This window comes from Salmo salar, chromosome ssa05 (genome assembly GCF_905237065.1).
Source record: "Salmo salar chromosome ssa05, Ssal_v3.1, whole genome shotgun sequence".
Lineage (NCBI taxonomy): Eukaryota > Metazoa > Chordata > Actinopteri > Salmoniformes > Salmonidae > Salmo > Salmo salar.
In genome coordinates this window covers 42100300-42116989 of record NC_059446.1, presented here as the reverse complement: position 1 = coordinate 42116989, position 16690 = coordinate 42100300, and the positions used below count along the sequence as shown (strand labels likewise).

At 46.1% G+C, this 16690-nt stretch overlaps 1 protein-coding gene across 2 annotated transcripts in view; it reads left to right on the top strand.

Annotated features, from left to right (window-relative positions):
- Positions 1–15612, top strand: part of LOC106604931 (rho guanine nucleotide exchange factor 37) — a 34526-nt gene extending 18914 nt beyond the window's left edge. For both annotated transcript variants that reach the window (XM_014200074.2, XM_014200075.2), the window contains exons 10-14: positions 86–403; positions 2141–2269; positions 4586–4781; positions 5136–5347; positions 12341–15612. In XM_014200074.2, coding sequence (XP_014055549.1) covers positions 86–403; positions 2141–2269; positions 4586–4781; positions 5136–5347; positions 12341–12547 — 1062 coding nt within the window. In that variant the 3' untranslated portion in view covers positions 12548–15612. The remainder of the gene's footprint in view (positions 1–85; positions 404–2140; positions 2270–4585; positions 4782–5135; positions 5348–12340) is intronic.
- The last annotated feature ends 1078 nt before the right edge of the window (positions 15613–16690 follow it).

Genomic DNA, 16690 nt, shown 5'->3' with positions numbered 1-16690 from the left:
CTCACGCCTCTATCCATCGCCCTCCCCCACTCTCTATTCCCTAATATTTCCCTCTTTCTCTCCCCATCCCCCACTCCATTTCCAGGAGAAGAGGATGAGGACGTTGGTCCACAAGCCCCTCTGTGCCCTTCGAGAACTGCTGGCGGGGCCTCGTAACCTGATCCGTAAGCGCCTGGACAAGCTGCTTGACTACGAGCTGCTCGAAGAGAAGCCCAGTCTGAGCTACGATGAGCAGGCGGTGGCAAACACCTATAAGACCATCAACACGTTGCTCCTCAACGAGCTGCCCCAGTTCAATGGCCTGGCCCTCACCCTGCTCTGGGGCATGCTGGGGGCCTTCAGCTGCCTGCACAAGGATCTGGCTGCAGACATGGAGCAGCTCTTCCAGGGCTTTGCCCAACAGGTAGGTAGTAGGTACTCCACAGTCACTGTAGAAGGGTTTAGAGGGGGTAACAAGATAGACTTTAGTATAGGGTATCTGTGGACGACCAATGCTGACCATTGCAATTGACCATTTCAGCCAGTGAATCTGCTGTCAGTTGTTTATACACTGAACAAAAATATAAACGCAACATATGAAGTGTTGATCCCATGTTTCATGAGCTGAAATAAATGATCCCAGAAATGTTCTATATGCACAAAAAGCGTATTTCTCTCAAATTGTGTGCACAAATTTGTTTACATCCCTGTTAGTGACCATTTTTCCTTTTCCAAGATAATCCATCCACCTGACAGGTGTGGCATATCAAGAAGCTGATTAAACAGCATGATCATTGCACAGGTGCTCCTTGTGCACTCTAAAATGTGCAGTTTTGTCACACAACACAATGCCACAGATGTCTCAAGTTTTGAGGGAGTGTGCGATTGGCATGCTGACTGCTGGAATGTCCACCAGAACTGTGGTCAGAGAATTGAATGTAAATTTCTCTACCATAAGCCGCCTCCAATGTTTTTTTTGTTGAGATTTTTGTAGTACGTCCAACCGGCCTCACAACCGCAGACCACGTGTAACCACGCCAGCCCAGGACCTCCACATCCAGCTTCTTCACCTGCGGGATCGTCTGAGACCAGCCACCCGGACAACTGATGAAACTGTGGGTTTGCACAACTGAAGAATTTCTCCACAAACTGTCAGAAACCGTCTCAGGGAAGCTCATCTGCGTGCTCGTCGTCCTCACCAGGGTCTTAACCTGACTACACTTCGGCGTCGTAACCGACTTCAGTGGGCAAATGCTCACCTTCAATGGGCCACTGGCAAGTTGGAGAAGTGTGCTTTTCACATATGAATCCCAGTTTCAACTGTATCAAGCAGATGGAGTGTATGACGTTTTGTGGACGAGCGGTTTGCTGATGTCAACAGAGTGCCCCATGGTGGCGGTGAGGTTATGGTATTGGAAGGCATAAGCTACAACGTTGGACAACAAACACAATTGCATTTTATCGATGGCAATTTAAATGCACAGAGATACCGTGATGAGGCCCGTTGTCGTGCCATTCAAACCCCACCATCACCTCATGTTTCAGCATTGAAAGGCCCCATGTCATACAGATCGGTATATATTTCCTGGAAGCTGAAAATGTTCCAGTTCTTCCATGGTCTGCATATTCACCAGACTTGTCACCCATTGAGCATGTTTGGGATGCTCTGGATCGACATATACGACAGCGTGTTCCAGTTTCCGCCAATATTTAGCAACTTTGCACAGCCATTGAAGAGGAGTGGGACAATATTCCCCAGGCCACAATCAACAGCCTGATCAACTCTATGCGAAGGAGATGTGTCGCTCTGCATGAGGCAAGTGGTAATCACACCAGATATTGACTGGTTTTCTGATCCACAGCACTACTTTTTTTAAAGGTATCTGTGATGCATATCTGTACTCCCAGTCGTGAAATCCATAGATTAGGGCCCAATTTATTTAAATTGACTGATTTCCTTATATGAACTGTAAATCAGTAAAATCTTTGAAATTGTTGCATTTATATTTTTATTCACTGGATATTGTTAAGCATGTTGTTGCAGTTTTCTTGTGTCACTTTCAGTGATTGATTAGTGAGAACTATACCTAAGGCCAGAGATGTAGCTGAAGTTGAACTTGACTAGCTTTCTAAACTTGTTTTGTCTGACCTCTCTTTGCAGCTCCCTCACAGTTCCCTGGAGCCTAATGCATTCTGGGAGTGGGCAGAGTGTTCGGTGCTGGAGGGTGCGAGGATGCTGGAGAGTCTGTGTCGGAATGTGGAGGACCAACTCAATGCTCCCATTGTCCAGGTCAGTCCCAACAGAAGCTGCACTATAATCTGTTGTTTGGTTGGTGGTGATGTGACTTGTTGCCGGGGAACATCGCCAGGGACAGTGCGTGTATACATCCACAGCCTCACAGGACTTGTCAAATAGCAGCAGGATGATTCATACTAGACCCATTCACTGTAAATGTTCTTATTATCTGAATCCATCATGTGTTTGGAATAACCTGAATTGGCTCAGGATGGTTATTTATATTAGCCTTAGAGTTGTGGTGTTACCTGTTGACTAATCTCTCGTGGACAGACGGGCGACTAACCAAATTGCGCAATATTTTAGTTCTGAGTTAACCGAGATGACCTGTTTACCTGTTGAAGGTTCTGAGGAAGGTGTGCAGCCTGAGGGGACAGTACTGTAACTAATCATAAGCCATTTGTCAAAACTAACACACTAGAACATGTCACGTTCACAAAACACAAACTATATTTTCTGTTCAACATGCATAAATTGCAAACTGGAAATTCCATTACCTTTCCTCCCCAGTTAGAACAGAAAGCGCCATTCATTTTGCTTAGTCATAATGCAGTAATAACTTAACTCCAGCTAACGCGTGGCTCATATCATCATCACACCACTACGCACTACTTTAAGTGATGAGAATGTGAAGAAGCCAAGAGAAGAGGAGAGGGAAAGGGTCTGGTTTCATGTCTCAGACTAATCTAGACATCTCACACAGCCCATATTAAAATCAGTCTTTTTATGTCTTTCTGTCTGCAGTGTGAGCAGCCCTCAGAACAGATGAGCCCTGGTCAAAAGTAGTGCACTACATCGGAAATAGGGTGCCATTCGCGATGGATCCAATATGATAGTAATGAGACTCAGCCTGTCAGATCTACAGGAATACATGACAGCAGTAGTGAGGATGTGTAGCTCATTTGTGGCTGGCGATGGCTCTCGCTTACAGGCACCAGTTCTACAGCACTAGAGAGAAATGGGATCACTTCATTAGCTGCTCTTAGATGACGCAGTAAAGCCATAAACCTTACAAGTCACCCCGGGGTAAGCTAAGCAGGTGAACAAACACCAGTGTTAATGAGTGCTCACTCTTAATACACGCTGGGTGTAGAAAACATAGACCAGAGGGTAGGCAAACGTGTTCCTGGAGTGCTACAGGTACTGCAGGATTTTGTTCCAACAGGGCACAACACCTGACCAACTGAGCTAATTGATCAGTTCAATGATTGTCTAAATTCCACACACCTGGTCTTTCAGGTCGGTTAAATAAAAAAATCCAGGACCAGGGTTGCCTACCCATGACGTAGACTGACCAGGTGAAAGCTATGATCCCTAATTGATGCCACTTGTTAAATCCACTTCAATCAGTGTAGATGAAGGGGAGGAGACCGGTTAAAGGATTTTTAAGCCTTGAGACAATTGTGTGTGTGTGTGTGTGTGTGTGTGTGTGTGTGTGTGTGTGTGTGTGTGTGTGTGTGTGTGTGTGTGTGTGTGCGCCTTTCAGAAGGTGAATGGGCAAGAAAATATATTTAAGTGCCTTTTGAACGGGGTATGGTAGTAGGTGCCAGGCACACCAGTTTGAGTGAGTCAAGAACTGCAATGCTGCTGTACTTTTCGCGCTCAACAGTTTCCCGTGTGTATCAAGTATGGTCCCACCACCCAAAAGACATCCAGCCAACTTGACACAACTGTGGGAAGGATTGGAGACAAAATGGGCCAGCATTCGTGTGGAACACGTTCGAGACCTTTTAGAGTCCATTCTGTGACGAATTGAGGCTATTCTGAGAGCAAAGGGGATGCAACTGAATATTAGGAAGGTGTTCCTAATGTTTTGTACACTACATCTACTGCTGTATATATCATTGGTAGTATCTCTTCATCAGGTGTATATTGATTGCATTTGGATTACAGTGCTATTGGATTTGTTATGACATTTCTTGATTTCTTTGTGAGTGATTATATGTGTATTTGTTTGACATTTTACTGCATTGTTAGGAGATAGTAACGTAAGCATTTCACTGCACCCGCTATAACATCTTCTAAACTGTGTACACGACCAATACACTTTTATTTGATGCTGCTAATTAGTTTAACTACTGTATGTTGCTTAATTATGTTCCTGATTGCTGCATAACTATGTTCCTGATCGTACAGTATTGGTTCATTTAGGGCACACCGTATCAAAACGTTTGAACTTTTTGCAACGGAAAGTGAAAACGCAACATTTTATTATTGGCTAAATCCAGGTGATCTCCCTGTTTCAGTCAGTTCCCTTCTGTTTGGTGCGTAATGAGCACGACCCTGTTCTGTTCATTTGTGTCCTCCCAGCCTCTCAGCCCTGGGTCTCAGAAGTGCCTGAAGGTCCTGACAGACAAGCACGGCTCAGGCAAGATCTACCAGCTGACGGGTCATGTGGTGGGGACTAGAGACCTGGACCTGAGCCTGAACAGAGGAGCGCTGGTGGCCATCATCAGTGAGATGGACACACGGGGGGACAGACGCCGCTGGCTGGTCGACGCAGGGGGTAAGACCTCTCCAAGACATCTCACCTTTTCACTTGAGGGGATGGTCTTTAAAATAAAACACTGCTTCACATTCTAAAGGAAAGTCAGTCCTTTAGTTAGTCAATGTATTGAGTTTTCTTTCAATGTAGCAGTGAATACCAAACTAGAATTCTGGTTCAGCCACCGCCAGTTAGTGGCGACATCTAATGGTTGTTTACTGTTACTGCTGGCTGTGTACTCATTGTAAGTGTTTAATTCTATCTATCCAAATAGATCACATCAGTTATTGGATAATATGTGGTTTATAATGTTAATACAGTATAAAATTGATAAATGCATGTTTTATGATCATCTATTACACAACCTGTGTCCAGGTCCAAGAGGATACGTCCCCTCCTCCAAACTGGTGCGTTACCACCAGGTAACCATGGACCCTCCCCCATCCCCTCATCTGACAGTCACTACCATGGATTGTGCTGGAGGGGTCAGGCGACACTCCTACACCCCTGACGTCAGGCGACACTCCTTCTCCCCTGATACACCCCAGCCCGTGAGGACTCTGTCGATGACCATGCCCTGCTTCCAGGTAAGTGACACTCCCTGGTGAAGTTTCCCAAGGTACAGATCTAGGATCAGTATCCCCCTCCCTAATCTTAAAGGGATAGTTCACCCAAATTACAAAATGACTTATTGGTTTCCTTACCCTGTAAGCAGTCTATAGACTAGATGACAGCAATCCATGCTTTGTTTTTCTTCCCCCTGGCACTGTTTCCACATGCTAATATCGGTCCAATGACTTGAATGGGATTTGTGCCACAAATGCTAAAATGTTAGCATGTTCAAAACATCTAAGTGTTTCACCGAGACGTGGCTGAACGACGATACAGACAATATAGAGGTAGCGGGATTTTCTATGCACCAGCAGAACAGAGACGCTACCTCTGGTAAGACGAGGGATGGGGGTGTGTGTGTTTATTTGTCAATAACATCTGGTGCGCCTTGTCTAATATTAAAGAAGTCTCGAGGTATTGCTCGCCTGAGGTAGAGTACCTTATGATAAGCTGTAGACCACACTATCTACCAAGAGTTCTCATCTATATTATTCGCAGCTGTCTATTTACCACCACAGAACGAAGCTGGCACTAAGACTGCTCTCAACCAACTCTATAAGGTCATAAGAAAATGCTCACCCAGAAGCGGCACTCCTACTGGCAGGATCTTTAATGCAGGCAAACTTAAATCTGTTTCACCTAATTTTTACCAGCATGTCACATGTGCAACCAGAGAAAAAAAAAATCCTAGACCACCTTTACTCCACACACAAAAATGCATACAAAGCTCTCCCCCGCCCTCCATTTGCTAAATCTGACCATAATTCTATCCTCCTGATTCCTGCTTACAAGAAAAAACTAAAGCAGGAAGTACCAGTGACTCGCTCAATACGGAAGTGGTCAGATGACGCGGATGCTACACTACAGGACTGTTTCGCTAGCACAGACTGCAATATGTTCTGGGATTCATCCAACGGCATTGAGGAGTACATCACCTCAGTCATCGGCTTCATCAATAAGTGCATCGACGACGTCATCCCCACAGTGACTGTACATACATATTCCAACCAGAAGCCATGGATTACAGGCAACATCCGCATCTAGCTAATGGCTAGAGCTGCCGCTTTCAAGGAGCGGTAGACTAATCCGGACGCTTATAAGAAATCCCCCTATGCCCTCAGACGAATCATCAAACAAGCAAAGCGTCAATACAGGATTAAGATTGAATCCTACTACGCCGGCTCTGACGCTCGTCGGATGTGGCAGGTCTTGAAAACTATTACGGACTACAAAGGGAAACCCAGACGCGAGCTGCCCAGTGACGCGAGCCTACCAGATGAGCTAAATGACATTTATGCTCGCTTCAAGGCAAGCAACACTGTAGCATACACGAGAGCACCAGCTGTTCTGGATGACAGTGTGATAAGCCCTCGGTAGCCGACGTGAACAAAACCTTTAAACAGGTCAACATTCACAAAGCCGCTGGGCCAGACGGATTACCAGGATGTGTACTCAAAGCATGCACAGACCAACTGTCAAGTGAACCCACCAGGTACAACCCTAAATCTGTAAACATGGGCACCCTTATAGATATTATCCTGACCAACTTGCCCTCCAAATACACCTCTGCTGTTTTCAATCAGGATCTCAGCTATCACTGCCTCATTGCCTGCATCCATTATGGGTCCGCGGTCAAATTACCACCCCTCATCACTGTCAAACGCTCCCTAAAACACTTCTGCAAGCAGGCCTTTCTAATCGACCTGGCCCGGGTATCCTGGAAGGGTATTGACCTCATGCCTGGTTGTTCTTTAAGTAATTTCCTCACCATCTTAAATAAGCATGCCCCTTTAAAAAAATGTGGAACTAAGAACAGATATAGCCCTTGGTTCACTCCAGACCTGACTGCCCTCGACCAGCACAAAAACATCCTGTGGCGTACTGCACTAGCATCGAATAGTCCCCGGGATATGCAACTTTTCAGGGAAGTCAGGAACCAGTACACACAGTCAGTTAGGAAAGCAAAGGCTAGCTTTTTCAAACAGAAATTTGCATCCGGTAGCTCTAACTCCAAAAAGTTCTGGGACACTAAAGTCCATGGAGAATAAGAGCACCTCCTCCCAGCTGCCCACTGCACTGAGGCTAGGAAACACTGTCACCAGCGTTTTTTATTTATTTTTTTAAATCCACGATAATCGAGAATTTCAATAAGCATTTCTCTAACTCCTGGCCATGCTTTCCTCCTGGCTACCCCGGCCAACAGGGCCGCATCCCCAACAGCTACTTGCCCAAGCCTCCCCAGCTTCTCCTTCACCCAAATCCAGACAGCAGATGTTCTGAAAGAGCTGCAAAACCTGGACCCGTACAAATCAGCTGGGCTAGACAATCTGGACCGTCTCTTTCTAAAATTATCCGCCGCCATTGTTGCAACCCCTATTACTAGTCTGTTCAACCTCTTTCGTATTATCCGAGATTCCTAAAGATTGGAAAGCTGCCGCGGTCATCCCCCTCTTCAAAGGGGGAGACACTCTAGACCCAAACTGTTACAGACCTATATCCATCCTTCCTGCCCTGCCTTTCTAAAGTCTTTGAAAGCCAAGTTAACAAAACAGATCACTGACCATTTCGAATCCCACCGTACATTCTCCGCTGTGCAATCCAGTTTCCGAGCTGGTCACGGGTGCACCTCAGCCACGCTCAAGGTACTAAACGATATCATAACCACCATCGCTAAAAGACAGTACTGTGCAGCCACCTTCATCGACCTGGCCAAGGCTTTCGACTCTCAATCACCGTATTCTTATCGGCAGAGTCAACAGCCTTGGTTTCTCAAATGATTGCCTCGCCTGGTTCACCAACTACTTCTCAGAGTTCAGTGTGTCAAATCGGAGGGCCTGTTGTCCGGACCTCTGGCAGTCTCTATGGGGGTTACCACAGGGTTCAATTCTCAGGCCAACTCTTTTCTCTGTATATATCAATGATGTTGCTCTTGCTGAGGGTGATTCCTCGATCCACCTCTACGCAGACAACACCATTCTGTATACATCTGGTCCTTCTTTGGATGCTTAACAAACCAAGTCTTTCCGTGGCCTCCAACTACTCTTAAATGCTAGTAAAACTAAATGCATGCTCTTCAACCGATCGCTACCCACCCACCCAACTAGCATCACTACTCTGGACGGTTCTGACTTAGAATATGTGGACAACTATAAATACCTAGTTGTATGGCTAGACTGTTAACTCTCCTTTCAGACTCATGTTAAGCATCTCCAATCCAAAATGTAAATCTAGAATCGGCTTCCTAATTCTCAACAAAGCCTCCTTTCCTCATGCTGCCAAACATGCACTCGTAAACTGACTATCCTACCGATCCTTGACTTTGGCGATGTCATTTAGAAAATAGCCTCCAACACTCTACTCAGCAAATTGGATGCAGTCTATCACAGTGCCATCCGTTTTGTAACCAAAGCCCCATATACCACTGCAACCTGTATGCTCTCGTCGGCTGGCCCTCGCTACATATTCGTCTCCAGACCTTCTATAAGTCTTTGCTAGGTAAAGCTCTGCCTTATCTCAGCTCACTGGTCACCATAACTACACCCAGATGTAGCACGCGCTCCAGCAGGTATATCTCACTGGTCATCCCCAAAGCTAACACCCACTTTGGCTACCTTTCCTTCCAGTTCTCTGCTGCCAATGACTGGAATGAATTGTAAGAATCGCTGAAGTTGGAGACACATCTCCCTCACTAACTTTAAGCATCAGCTATCTGAACAGCTTACCGATCGCTGCAGCTGTACATAGCCCATCTGTGAATATCCCACCCAACTACCTACCTCATCCCCATATTGTTTTTTTACTTTATTGCCCTTTTGCACACCAGTATTTCTACTTGCACATCCTCATCTGCACATCTATCACTCCAGTGTTAATTGTTAAATTGTAATTACTTTGCATCTATGGCCTATTTATTGCCTTACCTCCTTACTCCATTTGCACACACTGTATATAGATTTTTCTATTGTGTTATTGACTGTACTTTTGTTTATCCTATGTGTATCTCTGTTCTTTTTGTCGCACTGCTTTGCTTTATCTTGGCCAGGTCGCAGTTGTAAATGAGAACTTGTTCTCAACTGGCCTACCTTGTTAAATAAAGGTGAAATAAAAAAAAAAGTGTCTTCACTGACATTTTCAACCTCTCCCTGACTGAGTCTGTAATACATGTTTCAAGCAGACCACAATAGTCCCTGTGCCCAAGAACACTAAGGTAACCTGCCTAAATGATTACCGACCCGTAGCACTCACGTCTGTAGCCATGAAATGCTTTGAAAGGCTGGTCATGGCTCACATCAACAGCATCCTCCCGGACACCCTAGACACACTCCAATTCGCATACCGCTCCAACAGATCCACAGATGATGCAATCTCAATTACACTCCACGCTGCCCTTTCTCACCTGGACAAAAGGAACACCTATGTGAGAATGCTGTTCATTGACTACAACTCGGCGTTCAACACCATAATGCCCACGAAGCTCATCACTAAGCTAAGGACTCCCTCTGCAACTGGATCCTGGACTTCCTGACGGGCCGCCCCCAGGTTGTAAGAGTAGGCAACAACACTTCTGCCACGCTGATCCTTAGCACTGCGGTCCCTCAGGGGTGAGTACTTACTCCCCTCCCCAGAGAACTGGCAGTGTGGTGCCAGGACAACAACCTCTCCCTCAATGTGGGCAAGACAAAGGAGCTGATCGTTGACTACAAGAAAAGGTGGGCCGAGCAGGCCCCCATTGACATCGATGGGGCTGTAGTGGAGCAGGTCGAGAGTTTCAAGTTTCAAAATCCTTTTCCCCCCTCAGGAGACTGAAAAGATTTGGCATGGGTCCCCAGATCCTCAAAAGGTTTTACAGCTGCACCATCGAGAGCATCCTGACTGGTTGCAACACTGCCTGGTATGGCAACTGCTCGGCATCTGACCGTAAGGCGCTACAGAGGGTAGTGCGTACGGCCCAGTACATCACTGGGGCCAAGCTTCCTGCCATCCAGGACTTATATAATAGGTGGTGTCAGAGGAAAGCCCATGAAATGGTCAGAGACTCCAGTCACCCAAGATATAGACTATTTTCTCTGCTACCGCACGGCAAGCGGTACCAGAGCGCCAAGTCTAGGACCAAAAGGCTCCTCAACAGCTTCTACCCCCCCCCCCAGCCATAAGACTGTTGAACAATTAATAATATCGCAACCAGACAATTTACATTGACCCTCCCTTTTGTACACTGCTGCTACTCGCTGTTTATTATCTATGCATAGTCACCCTCCCTCCACCTACATGTACAAATTACCTCAACTAACCTGTAACCCTGCACACTGACTCGGTACCGGTGCCCCCTGTATATAGCCTTGTTATTCTTATTGTGTTCATTTTTATTGTTACTTTTTATTTTAGTCTACTTGGTACATATTTTCTTAACTCTTCTTGAACTGCACTGTTGGTTAAGGGCTTGTAAGTAAGAATTTCACGGTAAAGTCTACATTTGTATTCGGTGCATGTGACAGTTTTTTATATTTTTTATTTGAAATGATTTTGTTGAGCTTCACAATCAACGTGAGATACTTTCGGATGATTTGGACATAATATGTGAAAAATGGACTCCCGTGACTTGAATGGCATTTGTGGCACGAACAAATGCTAAAATAGTGTTAGCATGTGGAAACATTAGCAAAGAAACAAAGCATGGATTGATGTCATACCTTGTCCAGAGACTTCTTACAGGCTAAGGAAACCAATGTAATTGTGCAATTTGGGTGAACTATCCCTTAACCATTAGTGGGGAAGAAAATGCTAATCTGAGCCAAGATTAGCGTCTAGGGGCAACTTCACACGAGTGAGTGACACGAGGGCCAGAGCAGCGTGAGGGGTGGGTGGTTTCTGAGTGGCAGGTTGTTAAAGCACATCTGATTACCTGCTCTGCTTTGTGTGTTAGGGAAATGGATGATGGGTGTATGCAATTGGGGGGGGAACAGCATCCCATCAATCAAATCCTATAAGATGTGTGTGAGGGTTTTGGTGGAAAACTCCAAATTGGCTGCTTACCCTTGTCAGCAGTGTTGATACGCAGAGTGCCCCCAAACCCTCTTCTGAGTTTTATTAATTGATTTGTTTTAGCTCTTCAAACATCAGCATACATTGGTGTATACATGGTTACTTGAACTCTGTGAAGCATTTATTTGGGCTGCAATTTCTGAGGCTGGTAACTAATGAACGTGTCCTCTGCAGCAGAGGTAACTCTGGGTCTTCCTTTCCTGTGGCGGTCCTCATGAGAGCCAGTTTCATCATAGCACTTGATGGTTTTTGCGACTGAACTTGAAGAAACTTTCAAAGTTCTTGAAATGTTCCGGATTGACTGACCTTCATGTCTTAAAGTAATGATGGACTGTCATTTTTCTTTGCTCATTTGAGCTGTTCTTGCCATAAATGGACTTGGTCTTTTACCAAATAGGGCTATCTTCTGTATACCACCCCTACCTTGTCACAACACAACTGGCTCAAATGCATTAAGAAGGAAAGAAATCTCACAAGTTGTAAAAGTGAGTGATTCTCCTCATTACCTTTTGGGAGGCATTTATCATACCCTTATAGCCATCATCATGTACCGCTGGACGTATGATCACTAATCATAGGCAGGTGACAATCCCCTAAGGCTTGAATTCTTCAACTTGGGTGGTCCATTTTGAGTCTAATTTCTGTGCCGTTGTGAGCAGATGAGACTGATGGTGATTATAAGTCCACTACCATCACAGGCCTCATAGCGGAGCCATAAACTGCACTTACATGCCCTGCTGATGGCCAACTTTCTAGAGTCATGTTGTTCAGAGAAGAGCCGTGTTTACTAATGGCGTTGGCCAGACCACCAGGCTAAAAACAGCAATTAGCCCTGCTAGGCTGCTAGGACATCAATCTCTGTTAGACCACCATGCTCGATAATAAAGCCTTGTTTGCTCTGTCTGCCCACCGCGGTATCGTTGCAGGTGTTTGCAGGCTACGACTTCACGGCGAGGAGCAGTCACGAGGTCTCTCTGAGGGCGGGGGAACCAATCAGAGTCCTGGAACCCCACGACAAGAGGGGTAGCCGTGACTGGAGCCTGGTGGAGGTGCGGGAACAGAGGGGGTATGTGCCCTCCAACTACCTGGCAGTGGTGCCTACATCTACGTCGCCCACCACCCCCTACCACTAGGGTTGCCCCGGGCAACCAGCCAGTCCGTGCTAGACGCCACTCAACCATCGCTGCCCACGCACCTCTGCTCAGCAGGAGAAGCACTCTCACTGAAGCCTACATCTACAGGAGGGAGAGAAAGAGATGGGTGTGTGTGTGATGGATTGGATGACAGGTATGTGTGAAGTGGTGCACCAGGCATTTGCATGTGGAGTGCTCCAAGCCCTCGACTGCAGCACTTCTTAGAAGCATGTAAGTGGGAGGCCGCTTCCATCACCAGGAACCAGGGGTGAAATGCTGCTTTCTCCTACAGAGAATGACTGGCAAGCAGGTAGCAATGCCTCAGCACAACATCATGGATGAAGGAGAGCAGGCAGTCTGTGGCAAGGGAATTGGTTCTTGTGAATATTTTACTTACCTGACAAAGCTTCTCCACTGAGCGGATCTCTCTCTCCCTCTCTCTCTCTCTCTCTCTCTCAACTGGTGCTGGCTGTTAAACTGATGGACATATGTACAAACCCCTGACTCCGTTTATGTGATGTACCACTTGCACCGTCAACGGTGAATCTGCCACTGACATTGACAGCAATGCAATTTATGCTCAGGCAAAATAGTTTTATGATTTCTAAGAAGAAATGAGGTCGGCATACTAAAACATTAATGCTAGATTGCATGATCAAATAAGAAGAGGGGGAGAGTGGATAATAGAAGTCCTGTTCAAATGGATAAAGCGTAGCTAGTTTGATTCTAGATGTCAAATGGCAGCAAACATCTGTTATTAAAGCAATTGCATCATTCGGTTGTTATGGCTTTAATAGCAAAGTACTTGGCGTGCTAGCGGCGCCTTCTCATTGGTCCAAATGTCAGAGCAGAGTGAGAAGACAAGACGTTACATGCTGCTGCTGCTGTATCTGGGCTGTCTAGACGGAGGCAGAACTCTGTGTCTTCTCTGAGCTGGCCACAAGGGGGCGTACCTCACCAACTCTCACCGAACAGATGGCTTTTGTCGGCTTTAGCTTTATCATTTTATTATTACCTCAGTCAGTATTGATGTTAAGCTTCTGGTGGATGTTGCACAATCTAAACATGTTCATATCTTAACAGTGTTGTCATATATAATTAATTTGACTGTCACTATCTGCTTCATAATATTATCTAATGAGAATGTGTTTGCTCAGTAAGTCTACTGTCAGGGATAATCCTATGCCATGTTTTTATTTTATTTATTCTATTTATTTACCCCTAGCAGGGCTGCACATCAGGCTTTCATGTGTTCTGATGAAATGAGCCATGGAAGATGAAATGACTCAGTATAGCCAAAAACCGTTTGAAAGGGAGCACAGCTCTGCTCTGTTGGTGCAGCCGTGTCATTGTTATGCTGATTGCTGCAGAATAGTCTGTGTGGCCTGGATAATACACAATTCAAGCTGGGTATACAGCTTTTCAGATATTCACCTCCATTTTACCATGTTGGCTCAGAACAGGATTTGTATGCGGCTCTAAGATGGTGCAGTTTCTGAATTTTAGATGTATTTTTAAGGAAAGGCCACATAGATGGTGACCCATTTTTGAGAAAGCTATTATAACATAGCTTTCACTAAGAGAGCACCAGAATGGAGGGTAATCAAGTGTAAACGGACGTCAGGGCTTTTAGGGTTGCACTTAACCAAACAATGCTACTGTGAGGCGTGTGCTGTCCTCCATATGACATCTAAACGTATGTGTGGCGTATTCCGCATTTGTGGTTGTCACCTTGATGCTAAGGACGGGTTGTCAACAGGGATTTGATGCAGTGACTCCCTGCAGCTACCGCTATCCCTAGCATGACAGAACCCTACGTAGCTCTAAAAATACACTCTCTCATTCAATGGTTCTATAAATAGACTACTGTCGTTATAGGATCCCCTGTTGGACCCTTGGCCTCCCCCTGCTGGCTACTGTGGAAACAAGTTGTTTTTCCCTTCCTTCCTCCTCTGGGTGGTAAATCCCATAACAGCGACTGTTATACTACCTCCCTGCATGGCTCCAGGGCCGCTCTTGGCTTAAAATCTATAGGGGAGTATACAGACAACAATTAAGTTGGTTGTTGTTTCTGTCTTTGAGAATTGGGCTCCTGACTATGAGGGTAATCCAGTGCTTTGCAGGCAGGGCTGAGACGAGGCGTCCATGTTTCTGTCAGCCTCAGGCTCCAGTCAGTGTGGATCAGCTGCTCCACTGTAACACTGTCTGCTTATCTGGCTACAGCCTCAGATTTACGTGCTGGGCTGAAATTATTGTCCATTTTTAGAGGGTCACTGTGGCAGTCAAGGGAAAGAGCATCTGCATCTGGGTGCCGGGGGATATTTTTCCTGAGTCTCTCCCTCCGCCACCTCCCCTGACTTGTGAGGAAGTGTTGAAGCGCAGTGTGTAATGGGGGCTGATCCGTCAAAGCCGCACTGGGCTGGCCACAGAAATAGCAGCAGTGGGCTTGTCCTGGTTGTTTTAAGCCAGGGCTGTATTTGGTAACCATTTGGCACCGCCCCTGATGCCTTAGCTTGGCTTCTTTAAGGCCCTGTCAGCAGGCTCTTTAAGGCCCTGTCTCTGGCAAAACCAATTTAGTTTTAACAATGGTTCATCCCCTCTGCTGCTGGACTAGAATGGGACATTTTCCCATGGCTTGTAGCTAATGACTGGGGGTTTAGAAGATAGTGGTGAGACTGAGGCGTGGATGGTGCAGGGTACGGCAAGGCAGGGATGCGTGTGACACTCTGCAGCCATGCAGCAAAATTCTCCTGAGGCTCCAGTTGGGGAGCTGGGGAGAGAGCCACTGACATGGCCCAATCGCCATGTGTGTCAGTGAGAGCGTGTGAATGAGCCACGGCAGTCAAGCTTAACAGATCTCCTTGTCGTCAGGAGGATTGACTTGGCTGTTCCTAATTCCAGGACATCGGCTGTTTTTCTGCTTTCTCCTTCATGCTTCCAGCCCTTCTTTGAATAAGACATACAGATATACAGTGCATTCGGAAAGTATTCAGACCCCTTGACTTTTTCCACATTTTATTACATTACAGCCTTATTCTAAAATGGATTGCATTTTTGCGTGTAGATTGATGAGGGGGGGGAACTAAAATGAATAATTTCAGAATAAGGCTTTAATGCAACAATGTGGGAAAAGACAAGGAGTCTGAATACTTTCCGAATGCGCTGACACTGACATGAGATACAACTCTCGTTTCCCTTCAACTGGATATCATTCCATTCATAGTTTTCCCACACACTGACTTGAAACTGAATTCTATACACCCTTTCCATTTGAAGGAAGTTATGTGGCCTGCAATAGACTAGCGTCCTGTCCGGGGAGTGTATTTGTACCTCAAGCTGCCTCACGCTCCAGAAACAGGAGATAGAACGGCCAATAGGACAGGAGCCTGTCTCGAACAGGGCTACTTATGTGGCCTTCATAAAGGAATTGCTTTGATGTTCTATAACTGGATACTTTTAATTGGCCAAACATTATTTGTAACCAAAGAGTATTCTAGGATTGTTTACATGTTGATCTCAACTGTGCTGTATAGGGCAGTGCCCTTTCCCTTGGTGTAAATCACATTGGCCCCTTAGTACAAAATAGACTGGACGGTCCTTTGAGGCCCATTCCTTTTGGGTCCTGGGGCCCATTCAGACTGAGGGAGGAGCATGGGTGGGGGTGAGGGCAAGGAATGATTGGGGTAGAGCGAGAGGCTGCGTTGGGGCCTCTGTGGATTCTAGCTGGAGGGGGACTGCGTTGATCATAGACTGTTCTAACGCAGAGTTCGTAGACACTCCGCTGGAACCTACAGTCTCGGGACAATCCCCCTCCCTTCTTAATTTTCCTGAAATTATGCCATTGCTTCGTCTTTTTTTCTCTCGTTCACTATACGCGAAATGTGGCGTCGAGACGCTCCGCTTTTCTTTTGTTTCTGTTTGAACCCTTTGACGTACAGTCATGGGCTGGCTACTGGCTCGCATGGTGGGCTGGCTACTGGCTCGCATGGTGGGCTGGCTACTGGCTCGCATGGTGGGCGGGCGGCCGCTCAAGGTCTGCTTTGTTTTTCAGTAGAGAGGACAGGGCACCACCTCTCCCAGCCCAATTATGTGACGACCCTGACTGTGTTTTGAAACAGGCAACCGTGCGGTCCATACGTAAGC